This window comes from Panthera pardus, unplaced genomic scaffold, assembly GCF_024362965.1.
Source record: "Panthera pardus isolate Hobbes unplaced genomic scaffold, ASM2436296v1 HiC_scaffold_11, whole genome shotgun sequence".
In the NCBI taxonomy this organism is placed as follows: Eukaryota; Metazoa; Chordata; class Mammalia; order Carnivora; family Felidae; genus Panthera; species Panthera pardus.
Window position 1 is genome coordinate 84,680,596 of NW_026526666.1, and position 26,907 is coordinate 84,707,502.

Below are 26,907 nucleotides of genomic sequence, written 5' to 3' on the forward strand. Positions count from 1 at the left end.
AACCTGATGGGAGCCAAGCTGCAGGGGGAGTAATGGGAAGTGGGTTTTTTTTTTTTTAATTTTTTTTTCAACGTTTTTTATTTATTTTTGGGACAGAGAGAGACAGAGCATGAACGGGGGAGGGGCAGAGAGAGAGGGAGACACAGAATCGGAAACAGGCTCCAGGCTCTGAGCCATCAGCCCAGAGCCTGACGTGGGGCTCGAACTCACGGACCGCGAGATCGTGACCTGGCTGAAGTCGGACGCTTAACCGACTGCGCCACCCAGGCGCCCCTAACTTAGCACCTATAAGGGTCTTTGATTGCTTGAACCTGCACCCATCTTACAGGTAAAACTACCCGATACACACAATTGGACAGCATGCACAGAGCACCACATGCACGGTACTACGTATGTCCTTACAGATGCAAAAGCAAACGAGGCCCAGAGAGGTTAAGGAATGTGCCCACAGTCGCACAGCGGGTGGCTAGAACTAGAAGGAGACCAAGGGGAATGGGAGTTGAGAGGAGGCTCACCGTGTGGCAGGTCTGCAGGAGCCCGGGTACCAGGGTGGATCTGCACTTGGTCCCACTGGAAGTCGTCGTACTGGGCCTGGCTGTACTCGCAGGGCACTGCTGGGTCACTCGCCTCTTCGAAGGTGCAGCCGGCTGTGAGGGCAGGGCCTGGTTAGCCCTGGCTAGGGCACCACTGCTGGCCAGGAAGGCTCCTGGGGCTCCCCTCCAGGTGCCCCTCACTGCCCTGCCCACCCAGGCCCGCCCTCCTCCCCTCCCTCTCCTAGGCCTCCCCTCACTGCTCCCTCCTCCAACCCTTTCCCTCTTTTCACTGTCACCACCCAATACTAGGACGTCCGCACACTGCCCACTCCCAGGACCACACACTGCACAACCACCCACCAAAGATCCTCCTCAGGGAAAACTAGTTAACATTATCACTACAACATTAGAGCCTCACAGCTCATGAGGTCAGGTCTAGAATTATCCCCATTTTACAGATGAGGAAACTAAGGCCTTCCTTAAGGCCACACAGCCGGATAGTAACAGAGCTGGGGTCTGAACGGAGATCTCCTCTCCTAACTCCTACTCAGTGTCCCACTCCCTGCCCCCCCGCCATCTACGTAAAGGACAGACAGTGGGTCCCAGGACTGGCAGGCTCATGAATGCACTAAGCCAGCCCTGACGGTATCTCCTTAAAAATAACAATGGCCACTGATCATCTCAGGCAAGCCCGGTGCAGCGCTAACGGCTCTCAGGGTGGCATCTCATTTAGGCCTCGCCTCCTGAGACCAGGACCCCTATTATTCCTGCTTGACAGGTGAGTTTAGGGGATTCGGTCATTGCCCAGTCGCCCCGCTCCGGTCTCTGCCTGCAGGCCTGGGACACGCGAAGTCACAGTCATGTGTGGACGGGGCACGTGCATGACTAGAGAAGCCCGTGATTCGGACCCAATATTTACAGTTTGCACGAGGAGAAGAGGAAGGAGGGAAGAAGGCGGGGTAGAAACAGATGTGAGTCCTTTGCCTGGTAATGAGGTCCACATATCTTAGTAGCTCATCGGAGCCCCAAGCCAGGCACCGAATAAATGTGAGACTACCACCAGTTGGAGAAGTTAACAGCAAACTGGTTCCTGCAGTCACTCCCAAAGCTGGGTGCTTGCGGCCCCGTCACAGGCCGTCCAAGGCATTGGGGAGCCAGGAAAATGCGTGGGCAAGTGGTGAGGCCAGACCCTGTGTGGGTTACGTACCAGCCGCTGGTACTTCTCCCCACCTGACGGATGAGGTGACTGAGGCCCCGGGGGATGAAGGGCTCCATCCACAGTACAACATGGTGGTTATGTGGGTGGCCTTTGCCATTAGACAGACGTGGGATTGAATCTTGACTCTGTAATTTGTCAAGCTGTGTGACCATGGGCAAGTCACTTCTTTCTGAGCCTCAGTTTCCGCATCTGCGTGTGCGGTTGTTGAGGATGCAATGCGGGAGTCCACTGACCACGACGCCTAGCGCGTGCAAGCGCTCAGGAAATAGTGGCCCTTCACGGGTGCCACTTGAGCCTACACGAGCAACAGACAGAAGCGGGACTTGAACCCGCGGCAGTCAGATACCAGAGCCCACGTTTCCTTTACTATGAGAAGGAGCACAGCCGGGCTCTTCCCAGGCTCAAGAAGAGGAAGGAAGAGAAACTAGGGGGTGAGGGCCATGTGCCAGGCACGGCGGGCATCTGCCCCACAGGAGTGACTCCACTCTCGGGGGCTCTGCTCTTTCACCTGCTGCAGGGGACTTCTCTAGGTTGGCACACAGATCACGTGCAGTAGCATTTGGAAACATGCCCGGCAGAGCTGGGCACAAAGGGGGCTCGCCCTTGTTGGGGGTCTCCCGTTCCTCTTCTTGCACCCCATCGGAGTGTAAAACAATGAGATGTGGGCATGAGGCTGGCACCGAGTGGATGGGATGAAATTACAGAAGCCTCTCTCCAGAGCTAGTGCAGGACCCTTCCAAATGCTCTTTGCCTCTTTGTGCGAAAAGCTCTGGTCAGCATCATGCCCTGTGGCCCGTGGGAGGTAAGTTTTAACCCAGTCTGTGCTGAGAAGGCCTCAACTCTCCCTCGAGAAAATGACCCACAGCACAGCACAGAGGGAGGCCATGGACAGTAGGGTTGGTCAAAGAGGGCTTCCTGAAGGAGGGGAGAGCTGACTTCATTCAGCCTGAGCTGAGTCTACAGTCTGCTCCTGAGGTTCTTAGCCAAGGCCTCCCTAAGGCAGAGGGATGGCCAGAAAGGGAAGCCCAGGATCTAGAGCCTGGATGGAGCTCAGGCCCTTCCTATTCCTTTATAAGGCAGCTGCCCAAGGATATCTCATCCATGACCCTGAGGCAAGCCTGGGAGTGCCAGCTCCTTGGCGCCCCCTCACCCCCATCCCCGGTCCATCCCAAGCCAGGCCACATGAGCTGTCAGGACTCCCAGACTGACCAACCTAGTCAGATGGACCCTCAAGACCATGTAACCTTAGCCAGAGTAACTCCCAGACCGACCCAGGTCAGTGACCCCCCCCCCAGACAGAACGACCTCAGCCAGAGTGACCCCAACACCATCCAGACCATCTGACTTTATCCAGAATGACCACCAGATTGTCTGACTGACCCCAGACCAGCTAACGCCAGCCAGAGTGTCCCCTGACCTCTGCCAAATGACTCCTACAATTGGCCTCAGGCAGGGAGGTCACCCTAGCTGACCTTCCCCCTCCACAGTGTCCCCTTAGGCAGAATGACTCACTGTCTCTGGTCCAGGTCCACCCCCCCACCCCCCACGCGGTGCCTCTGGGGCCAGGCCAATTCCAACAATGGCACTTAGAGGATAACATCTCTGGGTCCAGGCTCCTCGATGCGAGCCACATCCTCACATTCTCCCCGGCTCCCCCTGGGGTGGGAACAATCAGGCCTCCCAGGTCCTAAGGAAAAACCTATCACCTCCAGTCTGGATGGTTCAAGGGCCCCAGAGCTAAGTCCCAGCTGCTGCTAGAGAAAGATCCAACTTCGGCTGGAGGCTACTGGCCTGGGGTGGGGTGGGGGGAGAAACACTAGATCAGACTTTAGGTTCAGAGCAAGAATGGTAGCAGGGAATCCCTCTTGACTCCATCAACACAGACAGTGGCCACAGACGTGCACACACACACGAACACCACCGTGAGGGGACTGCCACGTTCCGCCATGGCCACCTACACCCATGAAACTTCATAGGAATTCATAAGGAGGTACTATTCTTATTCCTGCTTTACAGATGGAAACTGAGACTCAGAGAGATGAGGTGGCCATTCTAAGGCCACATTCTAAGTCCCAGAAGCTAGGATTTAAGCCACTTACTTATTCAAGGAGACTAGGTCCAGACAAAATAAGGCCCTGGTATTCTGCTGGCCACATGTGTTAATTCGGTTCCATTCATAGGAAATTTGTTCACTGACAGTATAAAGCAGGTCTCAGCCTGACACTATTAGAGGCATGAGGATAATTAAGGTACTGCCCTGGCTTCAGGGACCTCCCAGTCTGAGTGGGGCTGACAGAATAAGACAAAGCAGAGGAGGGCCAAGGCCACGAAGGGGATCCAGGGGAAAGATTTTCTGGAGGTGGGTGCATCTGAGCAGAGCGTGGAAAGATGGGTGTCATTCTGGCCAGTAGAGATGGTGGGTAGAAGGGCCTCTGAGGCGAAGGAGGGCAGGGAGTAAACACACAGTCCAGAGCATAAAGGGGAGTGCAGACTGGCCAAAGCGATGGGAAAGGAGGCTGGAAAAAGGAAGACTGAGGCCAGATCAGGGAGGGAGGGCCTTAGGCGTCTGGGCAAGAAGTTGGAGTTGGGAAGCCAGAATAGGTGTTTGAGCAGGCTTCAGATGAGACAGTGACAAATCCTCTAAACCAGGAGGGTGGGTGGGTTCTCCAGAGGGCACCACAAAATCAGGAGGGACAAGCCACAATCAGATGTCAGGAACTGAGGTCCCCATCCTAGATGCAAACAGCACATACTCTAGTCACACCCAGAGAGATACACAACACACACACACACACACACACACACACACACACACACACAGCCCCACACTCCCCCCTCCCCACGCCTAGTGCAAGCCTCGGGGACACAGTCTCAGCCAGGCTGGGGTAGGGAGAAAACCAGACCCCACAAGGGGGAACCCATCTCTGCCCTGGCCTCCCAGAGAGGGTGGGCTAAATCAACCCAGGACCCCCACCGGTTCCCCCAGCCTCAGCTCAAACTGGCCCAGCTACATTCCTCAGCTAATCTCCCCAATCTGGCAGGCGGTTGCCTCAGCAACCGTCAGCCACAATTTGGGAAGGCAGGAGGATGGCTTATCCACATCCGGCTGGGCTATGGATGGGGCGATGGAAGGGGCAACACAACCTCTGCAGGAAGTCAGGGTGTGGGAAGGGGGTCTCCCCGGCATGAGGGCCTCCTCGTCTCCGTTTGCATGTGTCTCCATATGCAGACGTGTGTGTGTGTGTGTGTGTGTGTGTGTGTGTGTGCACGTGCCCGTGTGTGTGTGCGTGTGTGTGTGTGTGTGTGTGGCTGTGAGAGTGACAGCCTGGTACCGACTTGTGAGCACGCAGCTGGGAGGCAGGAGACCTGGATCTAATAGCTGCTGAGCGTCTAATTCCCTGTGTGACCTGTGGCAGGTGACTTGCCCCCTCTGAACCTCGGCTTCCTCACTTACAAAATGAGAATGGGGACCCAGGTGACCTCTAAGGCCACATCCACCTCTAGAATGCTGGTCTCATTTGTGTGAGTATGCCCGTGAGCAAGGATAATTTGAGGGCAGAGAGAGACTGTGGGGCAGAGGTATGTGAGTGAGGGTAAGCATGAGTCTCCCAAGTGTGGGTCCCCCAGGCGGCATGCTGGGAAGGTGTGGGTGTGTGGGTGTACATTCGCGTGCGGAGATCTATGACCACACTCGGGGATAAGCATGGACCTACAGAGGAGGTGAATATATGTGGTGGGGTAGAGGGGAGTTGTGCACATGTGTGCGTGTGTGAGCACCAGACTTTTCTCCCCACCAGACAGGCAACGGTGCTCTGTGCCAACTGCGGCTGCCAGCCACAGTATTTTCTGAAGGACCCTACGTAAATAGAGTTTGTTTGCCATGAGATTTTTGTTCTCTGATTTGTCAATAGAGCATTCAGTTCCCAAGGGTGGCCCCAGGAGAAACAGAACCTCCCCCAACAGACTAGAAGTTTAGGGGCTGGGATCATACCCAACCACAGGCATAGCCCCAACCCTGGCCTGGGGAAACCAGATACAACCCCAATAACAGCACTGTTCTATTTCACCATCCGAAGCCACATCTCTATGTTAGGTAGCCTAACCCAACCCTGCGACCGACACTGGCCTCACCCCTGGACATTCTTGCCCAACCTGGCCCTGTCCTATGTTCTCCACCCCAACTACAGCTCCATGTCAGGCCCATCTAACCACCCCCCCTCCTCCTTCCCTAGGGTCAGAGACTGTCTCTTACACCTTTGAACCCCACCCCCCGAAGTCCTGTGTATAGCAGATGGCCAACAGTGGCTGGACTTATTGACCCCATGATCCCAACTAGTCTCACCCCAACCAACCCCACCCAGGCTCAAGGACCATGACTTCATCTCAGAGACCCAGTCCAGCCCATTTCACTGCTTTACCTGCCCAGAGCAACACATCCAGACTTCAGCCTGGGGTTCCCTGGAGCGGTTCTCCAGAGCCCTGAATAACTGACGAGTAATTAATTAAGGGCGGGGGTGACAACCTTCTAATCACCCAGGATTCAGCATGGCTGGAACTAGGAAGATCACCCTGGGCAGGACCACAGAGAGAAAAGACTGAGCTGGTACCCCACCCCCCCACAGGAGCCAACACAGACCCCAGCAAGGCCAACACCCTTCCACTTCCACTGAGGATAGAAGGAAGCCAACTAGACCAGGGAAACTTAGGCCAGAAGCACTCCCCATCTCCCGAACCAATATGCACCACAAATCCTGAGGAGAACGGTAAGGCTGCCATGTTGGCGCTCTAAGGGGAAGGCACAGGGCTTGGCCCAATTCCAGACAGAGGCCAAGGGCTGAATGAGGGGCTGTGCTATGCAGGGGGATGGTGGGCAAAGAGTACACAGACCCCCTGCCGTGCGGACACTCTGTGTCACATAAAACACAGTGCAGAAGAGCAGGGAGGCAGAGGGCCATGCACAAACCCGTGCCGTGTAAAAATCTGTACTTCATAAAGGTCCGTGGAGACAGAGGGCTACGGAGTGCCACAGTGTGATGTGTTGAGAGCTCAATGCAGTAGCTCCACGCTGTATAGAGGCAGAATACAGTTACACAACACGGGGGAGCAGAGCCCACGGTGTGCACAGACCCGAGTACTGACACCCGGCACAGCGTGGCAGAGCTGGCCAGGGCCACGATGCAGCGTAGAGGTGCCACAACCCATCGCGGGCATGACCCAGGACTGCACGGAGGCCCGGCACACCAGCGCAGCACCTCTAGGGGTACCCTGGGCTGGCGCTCGGTGCTACACGACAGGGGCACGGAGGAATGCCAAGGTGCCGAGTTCAAGCCTTACTGGTTCAGGGAGCGCCCGGGTGGCTCGGTCGGTTAAGCGTCCGACTTCGGCTCAGGTCATGATCTCGCGGTTCAGGAGCTCAAGCGCCGCATCGGGCTCCGTGCTCACAGCTTGGAGCCTGGAGCCTGCTTCGGATTCTGTGTCTCCCTCTCTCTCTGCCCCTCCCCTGCTTGCACCCTGTCTCTGTCTCTCTCTCTCAAAAATAAATAAACACTGGAGCACCTGGATGGCTCAGTCGGTTAAGCGTCCAACGTCAGCTCAGGTCATGATCTCCCGGTTCGTGAGTTCGAGCCCCGCGTCGGGCTCTGTGCCGACAGCTCGGAGCCTGGAGCCTGCTTCAGATTCTGTGTCTCCTCCTCTCTCTGCCCCTCCCCTGCTCATGCTCTGTCTCTCTCTGTCTCTCAGTGATAATAAATAAGCATTAAACAATTTTTTTAAATAAAATAAAATAAATCAACATTAAAAAAAAACTTAAAAAAAAAAAAAAGCTTTACTGGTTCTTCTCCCTCTCCAGACACTAGCACGGGGCCAGGTACATAGCTGGTGCTCCACGACTTCTCACTGAAAGCATGTGTCCAGCGTCAGCACGCACCACAGTACAGAGACACGGGGCTGCGGAGGGTGTGGTGGGGCGCAGAAGGAACCGCCGGGCACGCAAGCCCAATCCGGAATACAAGCCGGACGTAGTCCTGAGGAGCAGGTTAGGGGTAGACTCAAGGGCAGGGGTGGAAAGAGGCGCAAAAACGGAGTGCCGTGAAGATGCTGTGCGGAACAGTGAACTCAACGCAAGGATCCTGGGGTCCGGAAATCCGGCAGAGTTCACACGACCTAACAGCGAGCACCTGCAGTGCAGGCAGAGGCTCAGGGCAGTAACCGTGTGCAGTACGCGGGGTCCTGGGCAAGGGTGCTAACCCGCAAAAACCCAAGCCGGTCCCAGAGCCCAACCAAGCGGCTCCAAGCTGCAGTGTGAGTCCAGACTCCCCGAGCAGTGTGCGGGGTGGGGCAGAGGCCCGCACACAGGGGGGACGCTCGAGGCAAGGATGTTGCTCATCCGGGCCTGCCCACAGAAACCTGGGGGAGAGGCCGCCAGCAGACTCCTCAGCGGTAACGCCAAGAGAGGCTGGGATGCCGTGAGGGGCGGCGTTCGGGCGGCAACGGCACGGTAGGCACATATGGCCGGAAGGCACGTATCCAGAGCCGCGATGTAGTGCCGTTGTTAGTGTTAAGTCGAAGATGCGACACACGACCAAAGTGTTATAGAGGGGTCGCGTGTGCTGTGATGCCCTGGAGAACGTGGACGCGCCGACTCCCGGAAAACCCTGTGCCTCTAGCTCCGCCAGCCTGGGCTGTCTGAACCATGGTTTGGGGGCCGAGGCCCCGTCTGCCCTGTGGGCTTCCCTCCACCCTGCCCCCCCACGCCCACATCTTCCACCCCAGTGACTCTCCAAGGGCACAGGATGAAGCCATCGCTCTCCATGGGACAGGCAGCCAGAACTGAGCACATTGTCCAGGTATTCGTATCTGAGCAGGCCCCAGCCTGCTGGCAGGCAAACAATGAATTCAGATTCTGCTGAAAAGCCTTTGGGCAATTAAAGCATATCGCCTGGCCCCCAGCCCAGGGCAGGACAGTGTGGGGCAGGGCAGGGCAGAGACAGGGAGGGAGACCTATTGGACCGGGCTCTGGTGCAGGATGATCCGAAAGTGGGATGAACAGCGGGGAGGATGTCAGAGAGGAGCCAGATCTAACCCCCCTGGCGGGTCGCTCCCGCCCTCCCCTACCGCCAATACCTCTGGACTTCATCAGAAGCCAGGAACAAACTTTTCTGAGCACGCAGGATGCCTGCACACACACACACACACACACACACACACACACACACACGTGCTTAATAATCGTTATCACTTCCACCGTGCTTACTACGTGACAGGCCCTGTTCTAACTATATACCTACGTCGATAAAATAGATCCTCATGGCAACTCCATGCGGCGTGTTCTATAATTATCCCGATCTCACTAAACGCCCAGAAAGGTCAAGCAACTTGCCCAAGTATTACACAGTTAGTGACGGCGGGAGCTGGGATCAGAACCCAGAACCCGTGCTCTTAACCACACTCTAGGTAAAACACATACTTACGCACATGCACGACACGTACATACACGTAAACACACGTACGTGCATTCTGAGCCACGTACCTCCGCTCAGCTAAGACCCACCTATCCTTGTCCACACAGGTTTCTTTTTTTTTTTCTAAGTTTTATTTTTTTATTTTTTTGAGAGGGAGAGAGAGAGAGCAGGGAAGAGGATCAGAGACAGAGAGAGGGAGACAGAGAATCCCAAGCAGGCTCCTCACTGTCAGCACAGAGCCTGACACAGGGCTCGAACTCACAAACCATGAGATCATGACCTGAGCCGAAATCAAGGGTCAGATGCTTAACCGACTGAGCCCCCCAGGTGCCCCTACACAGGTTTCTGACACCTCGCAGTGGTCGCCTCTTATCCCCCAACTGTCCCATGCCCTCCTGTTCTCTCCGTCTTCCATCTGTCCCCCAACTCTCAGCTGTCCCCCTACCACCTGTTCCTTCAGCCCCAGCTGTCCCCAGCCCCCAGCTACATCTTCGCGGATAGCCATCTTCCATCCCCATTGTCCCAGCTGTCACTCTGCCCTCAACTGTGATCTTGGCCATCAAATATCCCCAACCACACCCTTCCCCCAATTTCCCCAACCCAGTCCTTCCACCCAGCTTCTATACTCCACTCCACAATCTCAGGAACCCTCTGAGTCCCATTCTCCGCATCCCTTCTGATTCACCACTAGGTTGTGGGATCTGCACCCTGGGAATGTGCCCAAGACTTCCGGAGTCAGCCAGCAACAGCCTCTTCTGGGTTGTCCACCTCATGAGTCCTCCCCCAGCCATTCTGCAGGCAGTGGCCGCCCTGCCTGGGGCAAGCCAAGAGGGCACACTGGCCCCCATCCATGGCTGCCCTCAGGAGCCCCAGCTCCACACTCCACCCGCTCCAAGCCTTCCCTGCACACCCAGGGTTTCACAATGCAAACACTGAGTGGGCACCAGCCACATACAAAGTCCTGGGGACAAAAAATGACAAAGACCCAGCCCAGCCCTCAGGGGGCTTCTGGCCTGGTAGGCCAAGAAGATGGAGAACAACTCAGCGTGTGGTCATACGTGCATTAAGGGAGAAATCTGAAAAACTGTGCAGAGGGATAGGGTCCGGGAAGGCTTCACTGGGGGAGTGACAGAGCTGGGCTCTGAGGCTGAGCAAGTCAGCAGACCCCCACGAGGTGAGAAGGGCACGGAGGGCATTTCCTGCAGGAGGCACAGCTCGTGCAAAGGCAGAGGGCTGTGAAAGGGCCCGGCAGGTTCTGGGATCAGCACTGGCCTGGTGATCCTGGATCGTAAGGGGACAAGGAGAAATGTGGTCAGCGGAGGAGAGGCATAAACACGAAGCTATTCCAGAAAGCAGGGTCTGCATCATATAGATTTGGGTTTTGTCCCCTGGACAAAGACTGGAGACCCTTCAGCTTGGGGCAAGGGAGTGGCAGCATCCTATGTCTGCCTGCTAGAGATCATTCAGGTCACAGGCGCCGGCAGCACTGGGGAGTTGATGGCAGAATGGAGACCAAGAAGGGGGCTACTTCAACAGTCCAGCACGAAATGATGGGCTGGGAGGAAGCAAACACGGATTCAACAAAACCTTCTGCAATGGCTCAGTGGTGGTTCAGCCAGACCAATTCCACTCCCTGAGGTGGCCAGGCCTCACACCTCCAGGACAGCACTGTCCATAGAACTTTCTGCTCTGATAGAAATGTTCACTATCTGCATCCACCGAGCCGGTGGCCACGCAAAACACAAGATTCTTGAGAATGTGAGATCTGGCAAGTGTGGCCGAGGGATTGGTTTTCCATTTTCGTGAATTTTAGCCACTTTAATAACCACGTGCCAATAAGCGGCCGCCGTATTGGAAAGTGCGGGCAGAAAACATTTCCATCACTGTCAGAAGTTCTATTGTAGGAAGTTCTCTGGAAAGTCAGCTATAGACTGACCAACGATGAAGAAGCAGAACCACTGGAGCCTTCTCCAGAGGCTCTTGGCCTTGGGGTCTGAAGGGAGATTGGGAGGCAAGCCTCAGTCCCTGATCACAGCTGCACACAGTCACCGGGACACTCCCTACCCAACACATGCACACCCCTTTCCTGGAGACAGACACACCTAAACGTACAGACACGCCTACGACAGGGCACCCCACACCCAGACTCACAAACACCTAGATACTCCAATGCATGGGTACCCTGTTCCTGGGCACAGGTACCCCCACACTTTGACATCCAGATACTCGGGAACCCAACACTCAGACGCCCACGTACTGAGACAGCCCGCCAACCCCAACACAGAGGTAGGTGCCCCCTTCCTTGAACACCCATTAACCTGAGGACTCCCAGACACCCGGATATACCCACCTTTGGATGCAGAGACACTGGGACATCCTTAGGTTGGCACACTCTGAGCCTCCCACACGCTGGTATTGGGATACCCACACCTAGATAGTGAAGATACCACCCACCCAAAGAGGTCTGCACCCAAACTCCAGGAATCTGACACTTAGATACCCAAGACCCCCTAGCAGCAGGCTCCCCAGGGATCCAAATAGCTGGTCACCTCCCTATTCCAAAGTCAGATCCTGCCACACAGGGTAACCAGATGGCCAGACACCCTGACAAGCCACACATATGTTCTGTGCCCCAGGCTACAATTATACAATCACACACACACACACACACACACACACACACACACACACACACACCCCTCACCCCACTCTGACTGCCCAGATGCCAGGATCACACCTGCACACACCTGGGCCAGCCTCCCACAACCCCACATGCAGGGGTTACCACCAGGAGTAGCCCTCCTCCCTTCTCTGGAGCTCATCAACAGCCAAGACACCGGCTGTGACCCCATCTGCCCACTCCTAGATCTGGGACAGAGAACTGAGGGAGTCTCCCCCTCCTGATGTGGGGCCTGCCCTCCCTTCTCCAGAGACGCTCAGCTCAAACTGACGGTTGGGACCCCAAGCTTCTCACCACCTGCTGAGGCCTCCGGCACAAAGGCTGAGCCTGGGGGCTGCACAGGCCCAGCCAGCTGCTGGGGGGGAGGGTGGGTTTGGAGACTGGGCTGGAAGCTGGGGGGAGGGGCTGGCAGGCAGGAGACGGCTCCCTTCAGTCTCTGCCAGGGCCTCAACCTCCCCAACTCACAGCTCCCAGAGGACTCTCTACGTGGCCTTTTCACACACAACACCATCCCCCGGCAGAATTTTCCAGATTCCTGGAGGGAAAACCTAGTTCTTTAATCTCTACTTTCAATGGAGTCAGTGCGCCCCCGTCTGGCTTCTCCAGCTCAGAACTTGACCCACTGGACCTCACTCATTCTTTCTTACAACATAGATTTATTCATTCAGCAACAGTGGGCCAGGACTTGTACCTGGCACTAAGGATTCTAAATACTAAATACCCAGTCTCCGTCCTCACAGAGCTCACAGTCTGTAAGAGACAAAGGACCAATAAACTGTAATTACAATAATTACAATACTTTGAAACCATAGAATCAACCCCCACTCTCCCTTCCCGGGCTAGCACAGGGAGTAACCAAGGAAGGCTTCAGGGAGGAGATGATATCTAAGCTGAGACCTGAAGGAAAGGCAGGAGTTCACCAGGAGAAGAGGTGGAATTAGAGAATTCTGGGGAGGAAGTACAGCTTAGAGGACAGAAGGGGACTGAGGGAGGAGGGGGGGCACAAGGCACCCCTAGCAACTCTAGCTAAACCGCCCCTGCATGAAATGGCCACCTAGCTTAGCAGATGAAAGCATGGAAGGATGGAGGCATGCCTCAAGCAAGCAGGTGCCGACCCTGAGTTTTCCCTGACACTTGATCTGGGCAGGGGGCAGCCAAGGAGCTCAGCACCCCCACTCTGGCCACACTCACCACTTCCTGACGAGTCTCCTCCCCCCACCCCAGGGAGAAGGGCCAGCTGCTCAGACAAGCCTTTATTGCCCAACCTGAAACCACCGGGCAGCCTCTCCCTCATTCCTGCTGTCCACAACCCCAGCAACCAAAAGGACAAAATGAGCTAGAACACAGAGGAATAAATTATTGCCAGATTTGCGTGACTGGGAGACATCACACACCCACCCTCGGTGGGGCAAGGGACTCAGGAGGCATTCAGGGAGCTGGGCTGACTTTACCTAGGTGGGGGGCAAGGGCAGATCTACCAAGTACCACACACCCTTATTATGATGCCCGGAAGGCAGATGAGGAAACAGACTCCCCAAATGGAAGTAACTTGCTCAAGGTCTCACTCCCATCCCAAACTTCAGTTCTTGACCACCCCCAACCCCCTGCTGGCAGGAGGTAAGGCACAGGAGGGTTCTTGGAATCAAGGCGAAGTGGTAGGGGGTGGGGGAGCCGGTATTATCCCAATGGTTTGATCTCAGGGTGGGGGAGGGGTTGAGGGGGTAGAGGAAGCCGGGCCCCAGCTCGGAAGGAGCCAAAGGCAAGAGCGACTGCGGGAGCCAAAAGAGCTCCGCCGGAGAGGCCCGAACTCGATCCCGGGGAGACCAGTTCTCGGAGGCCTGAGGCCAGGAGGAGTCTCCCTGGGGCCGAGGTGGCCTGGCACGTGCCTTGGCTCTGATCTCTGCTGGGGCGTCTCCCCGTTACTCAGCGCCCTGGGTACCGGGCTGGAGCCACCCAAACGGTGGCTGACAGGATGAGGCCGCGGGAAAGGGATGCCCCAGGGGACGTGTCGGGCACAACTCCGCGGGAGAGGGCCACAGTCTGGAATCCCGGGCCCCAGGGAGGGATATGGAGGCGCGCGGTGGGGGGGGGGGGGGGGGGGGAGAGGTAGTCAGACACACGCACACAGCCGACACACCATCCACACGGTCCACAGCACACGCGGACACACACACACAAGCCCCGGATACACACATTCAGATACGCGAACACACACACATACACACACACACACGCCCAGAGACCCCCGCGACCACACAGCAGTTAGAAGCACGGAGACACACGCTCACACACGTACACACACACACACACACACACACACACACACACACACACACCGTGGGCCCGGCCCGCGGGGAGGCCGCACAAAGTTGCGGAGTCGACCCGGGGAGTGTCCCGAGAGACCCCGGTGTCCGCGGCGCCTCCCGCGCGCCACGGGAGGGGGCGCCGTCCCGCGGCCGAGGGCCAGGCCCTGCCCGCGCCGGGACGTCGCAGCCCCGCCCGGCCACAGCGGCCGCCACGCGCCGCCCCCTCCACGGCCGGCCCGGTGCGGCCGCGGCCGAGCCCCGCAGGAGCGCCCGCCCGCCGGCCCCGGCGCGCCCCGCGGCCCCGGGCGACGGCCTCCAGCGCCCGGTCCTTCAGCGCCACCGGCCGGGGCGCCCCGCGGCCCCGGAGCCGCCTCGGAGCAGCCCGGCCGCCAGCGCCGCGCAGAACTTGCGAACAACAAACACACAGGCCCTTCACCACACCAAAACAGAACGCCCCACAGACTAAAAAAAAACACTGCAGCCCCATAAACAACCCAAAACAAAAACAACAAAACTTTCAACCACCTTCCTTTTAAGAACAATAAAATTACATGCACGCACACACACACACACACACACACACACACACACATCCTGACACCGCCCCCTCGAGCGGCCCCGGGCCCCGGGCACACACTCGGCCACCGCCCAGGCGCGCACCACACTCGCAACATTCCTGGACACGCAGCCAGCACGCACGGACACACACACTCACATCCGCTCCAGACCCGCTCCTACACGCGCATTCCCGGCACACTTGGCATTCACTCGGACCCACGCAACCCCCGGTGGCGCACACCACCAACCCCAGACACTCCCATACGTACACATCGCGCACACAGCGCACGGACACACACGTTCCGGACCCGTTCCCACGCCTTCACACACGTACACGGACCTCACAAGCACACACACCACACACGCGTTCCCTGATCCACACGCGGGCAGGATCTACAGAGCACCCCCCGGTCACACGCATAACACACACAACACATTCGTGGACATACGAGAGGCAGCACTCTCTGCCAAGGCACACGAAATGCAAACAAATGCAACACATTCGCAGATACAACTCCGGCCACACAACCAAACTCAGACACACACACACACAACCTACTTGGCCGCACAAACACTACACACTGGCCGGCACACAAGACACTCAGCGCACACCCAATGCCTCGATGCACACAACATTCACCCGAACACACTCGTAGACGCACAACACACACAGCACCTTTTCGTGCACACATAACTCACGGACACACAACATTCGCAGACACACAAGACCCTGAACAGCCGATCGCACATCCAACACTCAGACACACACAAGGAGCAGGCTCGGGAACGTTCGGTCACCCAACACTTACACTTTCTTGAGAGCTACGCCACGGGCCCCGGGGGCTCCGCGGGGCAAGCTTGGTCGGACGGACGAGCGCTTACCTGCCGGAGTCTCGGTCTCGGGCGCGCAGAGCTGGAAGGTGAGCGCCAGGACGAGAGCCTGGGCGCGGGCCATGGTGCCCCGCCGCTTGCCCCGGGGCCCGGCACGGGGTTGCCGCCGCCGGAGCCCGAGCCGAGCCCAGCCCGAGGCGAGCCGGAGCCGGAGCGAAGCGGCGCGGCGCGGAGCGGGACTGGCGCCGAGTCCAGAGCGGGAGCCCAAACAAGCGGGGCGCTGACGTCAGGCCCCGCCGCGGGTTCCGCGGTCTCGCGGCGCCCCCTGCTGGCAGCCGCGCGCGCAGCCGGTCAGGTCTCCCGCGGTCCGGACGCACCCCTCCCCCACGCAGGCGCCCCCTTTAGGAGGTCCGGAACGTGGAGGACCACCCCGCCTCTACACCCACAGCACCGACATTCTCAAGCCGGCACGCTGGCTGCCCACACTTAGCTCTGGCACAGCTCTCTCCGGGACAGAGACCTAAAGACACCCTGCTTCTCTGTCCCCTCTGATGCTTGAATCCCCTCCTTACCTACACCCCTCCAAATGCACATTCACGCATACCTCCAAGGACAGGGTGCACGTCACCGACCAAAAACAGGTGGTTGGGTCTTTGGAAATGTTGGCTTTTAAAGCTGTTCATAACATTCCTTTATTATCTTTTTAATATCCATGGGATCTGTAGTGATGTCCCCTCTTTCATTTCTATTAGTAATTTATGTCCTCTCTCTTCTTAGCCTGATTAGGGGTTTATTGATTTATTGATCTTTTCAAAGAACCAACTTCTCTTTTGATCTCCTGTTTTCAAGGCAACTGATTTCTGCTCTAATTTTTTTTTCTTCTGCTTCTTTTGGATTTAATTTGCTTTTTTTTTTTTTTTTTTTTTTCCTATTTCCTAAGGTGGAAGTTTAGGTGAATGATTTTAGATCCTTCTTCCTTTCTATAGATGCATTCAGTGCTATAAATTTCCCTCTAAGCACTGCTTTTGCTGCATCCCATAAATTTTTAGAAGTTGTGTTTTCAATTTCATCAAGTCTAAAATGTGTTGTTGTTGTTGTTTCTTTGATCCATGTGTTATTTAATCTCCAAGTTGTTTGGATTTTTCAAGCTACCTTTCTGTGATTGATTTCTAGTTTAATTCCACCACACTCTGAGGGCGGACATTGTATGAATCCTAGTCTTTTAAAGTTAAGATGTGTTTCATGGCCCAGAATGTGGTCTATTTTGGTGAATATCCCATGTGAGATTGAGAGGAATGTGTATTCTGCTGTTCTTGGATGGCATAGTCTATGGATGTCCATTATATCCACTTGATTGATGGTGTTGAGCTCAACTATGTCCTCACTGATTTTCTGCCTGCTGGTTCTGTCCATTTCTGATGGAGGGGTGTTGAAATCTCTAATTATGGAAGGGAATTCATCTATTTCTCCTTACAATGCTGGCTTTTAGAAAGTTTTTACTTTTCATGACACGAAGTCCACCTTCTCACTAATTCTCCTTGGTCCCAGTCTACCTCTGGCTACAAAGGTTAAGTATCTTTGGGCCTCTACCCAGTACAGGCCCTGTACAATGACCACAAACTAGTTGTCCATTATTATGTAAGACCATACACCTTCTATATGCCTTACCCACAGAGAGTCACTTAATTCTCCCCACTGTTATTTATTATTCCCATTATATAGTTGAGGAAATTGAGTCACAGAGAGGTGACTTTTCCAAGGTTGTGCATTATTATGTAGTGGCACCAGGAACTGAATCAAGGCCATCTGGTTTAACTTGAATGGAGGCTGAGATCTGCCTCACATCTGGAGCAAATTAACAAACACCACGTAGTGATTTGTTTGTTCAACAATTCCTATAAGCCAAGGTGGAAATATAAAACAGACAAAAATTCCTACCCTCATAGAGCTTGCATTCCAGTAGGAAAACAAGAAAAATAAACAGCCAAACAAGCAAATGCTCTGGTACATGAGACAGTGATAAACTATTACTCTTGGTATGAGACAGAGATATGCCAGAGAAGTGAAGGGAAAAACAGTGGGGGGGGGGGGGTGTCTGACATGTAGTTGCTGTTCAAAACATACTGACGCTCAAAAAATACTGAATGGATAAACGAATGAATACAGACATGGTCTTTGCCCTCATGAAACTTACACTCTCAGGGAAAAGACCAACAGCAAACATGCAAATAAATACGTAATTACAATCTGAGATGTGCACTCTAAAGAAAGTGGGAGGGATGTTGTGATAAATAATTAGGGGGGATCCTACTTGAGTTAAGGGGATCCGAGAGGGATTCCCTGGGGAAACAATGTAGTGATATTTGAGCGGGGACCTGAAGTAAGGGAAGAAGCCAGCAAGTCAGTAGGGGAGGAATAGCACAGCCAGAGGGGACAGCCTGCAGGAGCTGGTGCGTTTGAGGAACAGCCAGGCCAGGGTGGCTGGAATGGAGTGGGGAGGGAAGGGGAGCCAGATGCAACTAGAGAGGCCAGCAGGATCTGCAGATCATGCAAGAAACTATGGGGCTTTGGATTAAACCCTAAGAGCAGTAAGAAGCTACTGGAGCATTAAATAGAAGAATAAAAGGTCCTGAGCTTGCTTGCTTTTTTTTTTTTAAGTCTTCCAATGAGCCAAGTGGAGACAGAGGAACCCATAGGCAGATGGATCTAACTAGTGGGCAGTGACCCAGGCCAGAGCCTAGGAGTCCAAAGTCTATCTAGGCCCTACCTGTGCCCTGCCTCCACTGCAGGCTGGCTCCTCAGTGAGCGTGGAACAAAGGAGGTTGCCTGGAGGAGGCAGGGCACAGGGCTTGTGCGCTCTTAGCCCTCTCTCTTGTGAGCCCTGATGAGCTCCATGCTGAGCTAGGGAAGGGGCCAAGGAGAAAGGTGAGAGAATTAAGCAGAGAGAGAGTCACAGGGAGAAAGACAGAAGCAAGAAAAAGGCAATGGAGAAGAAACAGAGAGATCCTGGAGAGGGGAGAGGCAGGAAGGTCCAGCCAGAGCAAGAAACTCAAGGAGAGAAATCCAGTGAGTAGAAGAAACAACCAAGGATGATGCTATTTTCAGAGGACTCCTGTGAGAGCCTCATGACAAGAGTTTGCCATTGATTCCATTTTTTTTTTTTTTTTTTTTTTGTATGTGGACACTGAGGTTCAAAAAGTATAAGGCATTTGTCCAAAATCACCAAGCCAGGAAATAGTGGGCCCGGGACTCAAGCCTAGACTTAACCAATTCCACATCCATCTGCTCTTTGTGCAGGAGAAGAACGTAGAGCAGAGACTATCGTGGAGGGAGGAGGAGAGCACAAGCAACAGGTGGACAGATAAAAAGAGAACATTCTGCTTCACTCGAAAAAGATCACAGACTTCTAAAACCCACAAGTGGCCTGGAGTGACCTGCCCAAATCTAGGGGAAAAGGAGACAGCACCGCAGACAGGGCCAGGCGGTGAAGAAATTCAATGACTTTCAACTCATGGAATATTTATGACACCTACATTGGGCCAGGCCCCATATTGGGTGCTGGTGTCATGGAGATGCACCAGTCATGACCCCCTGTTGGCCAGAGGGGTCAGTGGACATGTAAATAAATAAGCAACTGTGTCCTAAAGGCCATAACACCAGTTCAGAGAAAACACAAAGGTAGCAGAGGTTGACGCAGCTTAGGGAGTTGGAAAACAACATCCAAGAAATGATATCTGACCCTGTAGTTTCCCAGGTCGGCAAGGCCAGGAAGAGCATTTCAGGCAGAAGAAGCAACCTGAATAAAGACACAAGACATGGGATGGCTAGGAACGGTGGGTATCGGGTGCTCTTGGATCATTGGCTATGCACGGTCTTATAGCAAGAGATAAAAACAGTGTTGGACTCAGAGTGCAAAGTGTATTGAATACGGGGCCATGAAAACTGGACTTGAACCCCTCAACCAGTGGTTCTCCAACTATGCCCCTGGGGAAACCCAAGTGTTCCTCAAGCCAAGCTGAGGGGTTCTGCCACTGAATTAAAACTATAGTCATCTTTTTCCAATTTGCAAGAAGGTAACTTAATTACAATGAATAGAATTTTCTTTGTTTTAAGGTGCTTTTCCTCCATACACTTTTCTAAAGACTTTAGCACATGTCAGTTGTGCGAGAGAATGAGAGAGTTAGTGTAGAATCACAGTTTCATTTTGTTTTGGTTTTTTACAGTTTTCGGTTTAACATATCCATAGTTTGTGGTGTTCTACAAAGAACTGTGACTTCTGGACCTACCTAACTATTGAGGAGTCATAGGAGGACTTTAAGCAAGGGAAAAACAAAGTCTGATCTTTCTGTTTAAAAAAAAAAAAATCATTCTGGGGCGCCTGGGTGGCTCAGTCGGTTGAGCGTCCGACTTGAGCTCAGGTCATGATCTCGCGGTCCGTGAGTTCGAGCCCTGCCTTGGGCTCTGTGCTGACAGCTCAGAGCCTGGAGCCTGTTTCAGATTCTGTGTCTCCCTCTCTCTCTGCCCCTCCCCCACTCATGCGCGCACGCTCTCTGTCAAAAATAAATAAGCATTAAAAATTTTTTTAATTAAAAAATAAAAATAAATAATTCTGGAGGTGCCTGGCTGACTCAGTCAGTACAGCATGCAACTCTTGATCTCAGGGTTGTAAGTTCAAGCCCCACATTGGGTGTAGAGATTACTTAAAAATAAAATCATTTAAAAAAATCATTCTGGAGGCCTGAGAAAGAAGGAAAGGGGAGGGAAAGAGAGCGGGGAGGATTTCAGTCAGGAAGAAGGCTGTTTACAAAGTTCAAATTAAAATTGATGTCCTGGACTGAAAGTGGGGGCTAATGGGTTGTAGAGGGGGACTAAGTCCAGCCTCCGAGAGGAAAACCTGCTGTGATTCTCCAGACTTTCCAGCCAGGCTGCCCAGGGAAGTCACAGGAGCCAATTTGGTAGAGAAGATAATGTCAACAGCTCACTGTCACCTAGAGAGTCTTCAACAGAAGTAGACCTCTGTGTCTCAGTGAAAACAGAAGGTAAGCAAAACTGGGTAGTGTGTGTGTGTGTGTCTGTGTGTGTGTGTGCATGTACGTGCACATGAGCACTTCCATACAACTGTGGGACCAAGTCTTTCCCCCATCATGGGACATCTATTTTCTCTAATAATAAAAACAGATTTAAACATTTTTTTAAGTACATAGTATGAGCCAGATCCTAGTCCGGGTGTTTTACCCAGCTAATTTTCACAATAACCTAATAACATTTTTCAAATGCTTTCATGTGCCAAGTATTGTGCTAAATGCTTCAAGTGAGTAATATCTCACTTGATCTTCACAATAGCCTTGAAACTGACATTATTATTTCCTTCACTTTAAGGATAAGGAAATGAATACACAGAGAGGCCAAGTGACTTGTCCCAAATCAGATGGCTGGAAAATGGCAAAGCCAAAACTCAAAGCCAGTTTTGCCAGAATCCAACCACCTGCAGCTTTCAATACAGCACTTTGCTCTCTTCTCTTCCTCGGAGAAAAGGCTTTTGAGCTGGTAAGCTTTGGGTCAATTAAACCTAGAGAAAGGAGCTCTTCCTTATCCTTCAAAGCTCTGGCTCAGTGTTTGTCTAAGCCAGTTTCCTGGCCCACCTACATCAGAATATTCTTTGAAAGCTTGGAGGAATTGTAGATTCCTCGACTTGTCCCCAAAATTCTAATTCAGTAGGCTTGAGATAGGACCTTCGGGTGATTTTTGTGCACATTGGAGATTTTGAGTGGGACAGGCTTCAATACTGCCTCTTGCAAGAGCCCTCAACCCCACCCTGGCTCCTTCCAGAGTACCTTTCTCCTTCAGACTCCAACAGTGCCCTCCTTCCTACTATTCCAACTTAGGTTTTAGTTATGTTCACGTCTCACCTCCACTACAAATATGATCTAGTGTCTTTACTGGGCTACATCTTCTTACAAGGCACTTCCATTGTCCCACTAAATCCCTTCTACTGTGAGCATTTTGAGAGGGCCTCCTCCTTGTGATCCCTCCTTTCTATCTGAACACACTTAGCATTTTACAATGTGTTCTGCCGTTCACAACGTCATCCTCTTGTTTCATCCAGTCCTCACTACAATCTTGAAGGAGGTATATTGTCCCCCCCTGTACCCACGAGAAAAGAGACTGGGAGCTTTTAACACTAGCCCAAGGTGGCCAAGCTAGAAGGCGGCAGGACTAGGAGTTGAACCTAAATCTTCTAGCTCCGAGCCCAATTCTCTTGCCTCCACACCAACTTACGTCTACCCTATTCAGTGGTAGGAAAGTAAACATTGCTTCGCTATGCTGTTACAAGGTAGCAAAAATAAATCGGATGATGCCTTAAAAGATCTGGCACAGCGAGCACACAATAAACGGTGGGGAGAAGGAAAAACTGAGGTCAGGGAAGGGTAAATGACTTTCCTCAAATCAAATACCAAATCGCAGACTGTGGACACAGCTTCAGGCTGGCATCAGATGCTGCTAGTTGGGAGAACAACTTTGACGGGCCCTGAGTCTCCGCGAATCTCTTCCGTACCTCCACCACGCACCCCACGCAACCCGTGCAGTTTCCCGGAGCGCCACCGCGCGGGCAGCGGAGGAAGGGGTCAGCCTTTTTTAAAATATGAGCAAGGGGCGTGGTCACGCGGCGGGGCGGGGCGGGGCGCAGGCGCGCGGACGCAGGCAGATGACGTAGGCGCGCTGTTCGGCTCAGAGTTGACTGAGGGGCCATGTGGGGATGCGGCGCGCTGTTGGGGGCGCGAACCAGATCACGGCTTTGGCGTGAGGTGCTCGTCGCTTGGGGCCGCCGCTGGTCTGCCGCCGCCCCCTACTCCGCATCTGCCGAGCCCTCCCGGGTCCGGGCGCTGGTCTATGGGCACCACGGGGACCCAGCCAAGGTCGTCGAGTAAGAGACGGCGCCGAAACGGGGCAAGGGGACAGGGGCTCCTGGAGGGGGTTAAGACGCGCCGTGGCGAGGGGGGACTGAGAAATGAGGGACCGGGTCTGAGGAAGAAGGCAGGGAATAACGGGACCCAAACCGAAGCCCGGGGCGCGATGGGTAGCTCGGAAAGTCGATGCGTCCAGGTAATTGAAGGCCAGAGAGGCACCATTGATTATGACGGCGATAGTGGCTTTTTTTTTTTTTTTTTTGAGGTGCAATTGACAGACAGTATTAGATTAGATTTAGGTGTACAACGTAGTGATTCGATATTTGTATGTATTACGAAACGATTGCCCATTAAATCCAGTTAACATGTCACCTTACATAGAGACAGAATTTTTTTTCCTTGTGATGAGAACTTTCAAGATCTAGTCTCTTAGCACCTGTCAAACATGCAGTATTACTAACCGCGTTGGCAAGCTATACATCACATCCCCATGACTTATTTTATAACAGGAAGTTGGTACCTTTTGACTCCGTTCACCCATTTGGCTCCTACACACCACACATACACGCACACACACACACATCCCTGAGCACCAGTCTGTTCTCCGTTCACCCATTTGGCTCCTACACACCACACACACACACACACACCCCTGAGCACCAGTCTGTTCTCCGTGTCTGTGAGGTTGGTGTTCGTTTGTTTAGATTCCACATGGAAGTGAGATCATACAGTAATGGTCTTTCTCTGTCTTATTTCATTTAGCATAATGCCCCCAGCATCCGTCCACGTTGTGTCATGTGGCAAGATTTCATTCTTTTTTATGGCTAAATAGTATTCCATTATTTTGTATATCTAATATGTCACATTATTATATAGCTATTAGCCCACTACTTTATATATATATATATATATATATATATATATATGGGCCATTACATATTCTTTATCCCTCAATAACTTTTACTGATCGAGTATTATGTGTCAAGCACATAATGGATGTGTCCACACGGATGCTCTCATTTAGTCATCACTTTTGGGGTAGGTACTTGATTTAGTTCCATTTGCCAGTGAGAAAACTGAGGTGTAAGAGAGGTAAAAATCACTTGCCCAAGGTCACACAGCCAGTAAGTGGCAGAGTTGAAATTTAAACCCATGTCTTACTGACTGATTTACCTGAGTTCCTAGGCTCTTATTTTTTTTGGAGAGTATTTTTTGGATGCCTTTATGTCCATTCTAATCTTCCACTTCCCAAAAGGTAGGTGAGAGACATCATTTTCAGTTTACAGAAGGCAGGGGACTTGTCCAAACTGAAATAGCTAGTAAGGATTGAAACAGGGACAGGAACCCACAGCTTCTGACTCCTATCTCGTGTGATTTCCTCTCTGTTGCACTATGCATATGCCTTTAGCCAGTTAAAAAGAGCTCCTGTTTTGGAGCCTTATAGACCCTAAGGTCAAATATAGACTCCACCTCTTACTAGCTGTTTGATCTTAGACGAATCACCCAGCCCCTCCGAGCCCTGGCTCCTTTTATGATTATGTTCTCCTAAAATTTTGTTGCCTCTTAATCCATGATTTTTGCACGTGGCTGATAAAAACAGCATGTGACTTGTCAACCACTGTAAATACGCCCATAAGTGACTATACCATCCAAAAGGGCTGGTGGGGTCACTGTAGGGGAGCTAAGAGAAAAGCACTGGTCTGGGAATCAGACCTGGAGTCCAGTCCTTACCCCATCCTGTGTGTTTGGGCAGGTTACTCAAGTTCTGTGAGCCTCAGTTTCATCCTCTTGAAAAGTGGAGAGAATACAGGGAAAGCTACGTAGCTGAGGTCAAGCTAAGGCTGCCCACCAAAAAGCGCCCGCACACTTTCCTAAGGCCCCTTGTTTACAGCTCTCTGAGTCCCAGCACATGGTTTGATTGTTTTCCAAAGAGTAGGCAAACATGGAATTATTATTATTATGGTTAAAATACAAGCTAGAGTGCTCACGTCAGCACGTATGCTACCAACAGAACGACACACAGAAGATGAGCATGGTCCCTGCTCAAGGGTGACATATGCAAATTCATGAAGCTTTCCAAATTTTTACTCAAAAAAAAAAAAAAAAATCCAAGCCAGATGTTTTGACAACTGGAGGAGATAAGCCTCAGTTAAATTCAAGGTCATGCACTCAGCCTAGCCACATCCACCATTAGAATATTGAGGAGACACATCAGTCAGTAAACCTCAACTTGTATCTTGATCACAAGTAATGATCACCGTGTCAGGAAGACTTGTCCCTGGGGACTGTGCTGTAATGAGTTGGTAAAGCTCTGATGAACATTAGTTTTCCAGGAATGCACCCCAAATGGGAGTGATGTGCCTCTCGCACAGGCTTGTAATTTCTGTTGTCTGGTACGCGAACTGCCACAAAACAAGGGCTCCAAAAACGTTAGTTAATTATGAATCTAATTTCTGTAAGAAATGTAATTTTTTGTCATTGTATTTCAGTGTTTATTTCTAAGAGAAAGTACACGCGAGAGAGAGCAAGGGAGGGGCCAGAGTATCCGAAGCAGGCTCTATGCTGACAGCAGAGAGCCTGACGTGGGGCTCAAACCCACAAACCGTGAGATCATGAGCTGAGCTGAAGTCAGACGCTTAATCAACTGAGCCACCCAGGCACCCCAAGAAGTGTATTTTTGTAGAGTTCTGTGGTGATGAGGATGGGACCCTTTGGAAAGGCCTGGGAAAGTTAGGCAGCTGGGTGCGGTTGCCTCCTGATTGAGTCCCTCCTCTTAGAGAGCCAGCGACCTGGAACAGACTGGTCTGGTGGCAGCTGCCACTTAGGGAAGAAAGAGCTCTCTTGTCTCCTTGTGTGGAACCCTAATAACTTCCCAGAAGTTCAAAACAAGATAGTTTGATGAAGCGTTACTCGGCCTTGGCTGCACACCTCGCTCCCCTGTGGCACTTTGAGTCCATATTCCCAGGAGCCTACCCTGAGGTATTTAGTGGGTCTAGGATAGCACTGAACATCTGGGTTTTTTAAAGCTCCCCAAGTGATCCTGATACCCCGGCCAGGGTTGAGAACCATTGCCCTTGTGGATACAGACTCTTGGGCAGTAATTCCCCATCTGCCCCAGAAAAGTGGCTTTCCCTTCTGACCCAGATTCGGGCAACTTGACTTGTTCGTGTATGGACTGAGGCCAGAGGCTGGGATTCTCTTCTTTGTAGTCATGTCTTTGGAGGTTTAAAGTAACCACCCTGTCACAGAAAGAATCAGGTGTCCTTTAAATATTCCGCTGACTGGGTGTGTGGGTCAGGTTACACCAGGCAGGGTCATGGAACCACCCAGAGTCCAGGCAGAGTGTTCCCCAAACTGGCGTAGTTTGTGATGCTTGATATGCTTGCACTGGGAGCCAGAGCTCTGGGAGCAACAGGGAGGGAATGAAGAACAGGCTTCGTGGGTCGGAGGGGTTGCAGAATTCCTCAGAATGAGACCTGCAGGGATCTCTGAATCTAAATGCCCTTTTCATTCCTGCTGGCCCCCAGACATTCCATCTGGTCTCTCTACTAAACCTTGTTCCTCTGTCTCCTAGAGGTTTTTTTCCTCTCCCCCAGAATGGCCTCCCCTAAATAAGCACTTGGGCCTTTTTCATTGGGAGGATCAAATGATGTAAGACCGCAGGAGAAAATGACAAACTTGGGAGAATTACAGACTCTAGAAATTTCAGAGGTCCCCCACGGCCATCGCCCCTTGTGCAGAGTTCTGGATTCTCCATCGATAGTTCCCGGAACCTCCAATGTCCTCTTTCCTTTTGGTCCTGAAAGTCCCCTTTCAGAGCTTTGCCGTTCTCTGGGTCTTATGTTAAAAACATCTTTCATTTACTGTGTACCTACTATGTGGCAGGTATTGGGCTAAGTTCTCCACATATATTATGGAAATAAAAAGTCACAAAAATCCAGTTTGGTCATTATTATCCCCATTTTACAGATAAGGGAACTGAGCTCAAGAAGCATAAAAGTCACATGCCCGAGACCACACAACTAGGATGTCCCTTCTTTAATAAGAGTCCTTGATATAGGACCTGAAAAAACAATGACAGTCATCTCCAACGTTTTTTGAGAATGAGATATAGAACTGGGGAAAAGATAGGTCAGAAGAGAAGATGAAGTTACTCGGGTGACCCCAAGTCTCCACCCTTCATAGGAAGGGCAGCCCCAACCTAGGGAAGATGGTAGGAACGTTATTCTCTGTCTGCCCTCCTTTTGAAGATCCTGAAGTGTTCATAAAAATAGCATCCTGGTTGGCGCAGCTTTCTCCCCTGCCTGTTGCTAGCACAAAATCAAATGTAGCTGTGAAACCTGGACAAACCCATTCAGTGTTAGCCATATGGGATTCGGGGAAGCAGGTGGTGACGACCCAGTCTGTATGGG

The 26,907-nt window shown here is 52.6% G+C and overlaps 2 protein-coding genes and 1 non-coding gene across 6 annotated transcripts in view; 2 read left to right on the forward strand and 1 right to left on the reverse strand.

The window, feature by feature from the left end:
- The window catches only part of LOC109256764 (protein tyrosine phosphatase receptor type U), a 45,231-nt gene extending 29,392 nt beyond the window's left edge, over window positions 1–15,839 (reverse strand). The window contains exons 1-2 of the mRNA XM_053898472.1: window positions 15,639–15,839; window positions 516–647 (exon numbers count right to left, since the gene is read on the reverse strand). Coding sequence (XP_053754447.1) covers window positions 516–647; window positions 15,639–15,711 — 205 coding nt within the window. The 5' untranslated portion in view covers window positions 15,712–15,839. The remainder of the gene's footprint in view (window positions 1–515; window positions 648–15,638) is intronic.
- A 6,455-nt stretch (window positions 15,840–22,294) lies between these two features.
- The window catches only part of MECR (mitochondrial trans-2-enoyl-CoA reductase), a 37,455-nt gene continuing 32,842 nt past the window's right edge, over window positions 22,295–26,907 (forward strand). For all 4 annotated transcript variants that reach the window (XM_053898598.1, XM_053898589.1, XM_053898595.1 and 1 more), the window contains exon 1: window positions 22,295–22,512. In XM_053898598.1, the coding sequence (XP_053754573.1) occupies window positions 22,337–22,512 (176 nt within the window). In that variant the 5' untranslated portion in view covers window positions 22,295–22,336. The remainder of the gene's footprint in view (window positions 22,513–26,907) is intronic.
- LOC128775973 (U6 spliceosomal RNA) lies at window positions 24,476–24,581 on the forward strand. Its single transcript, XR_008420952.1, has one exon. It is a non-coding gene; the product is annotated as a U6 spliceosomal RNA (small nuclear RNA).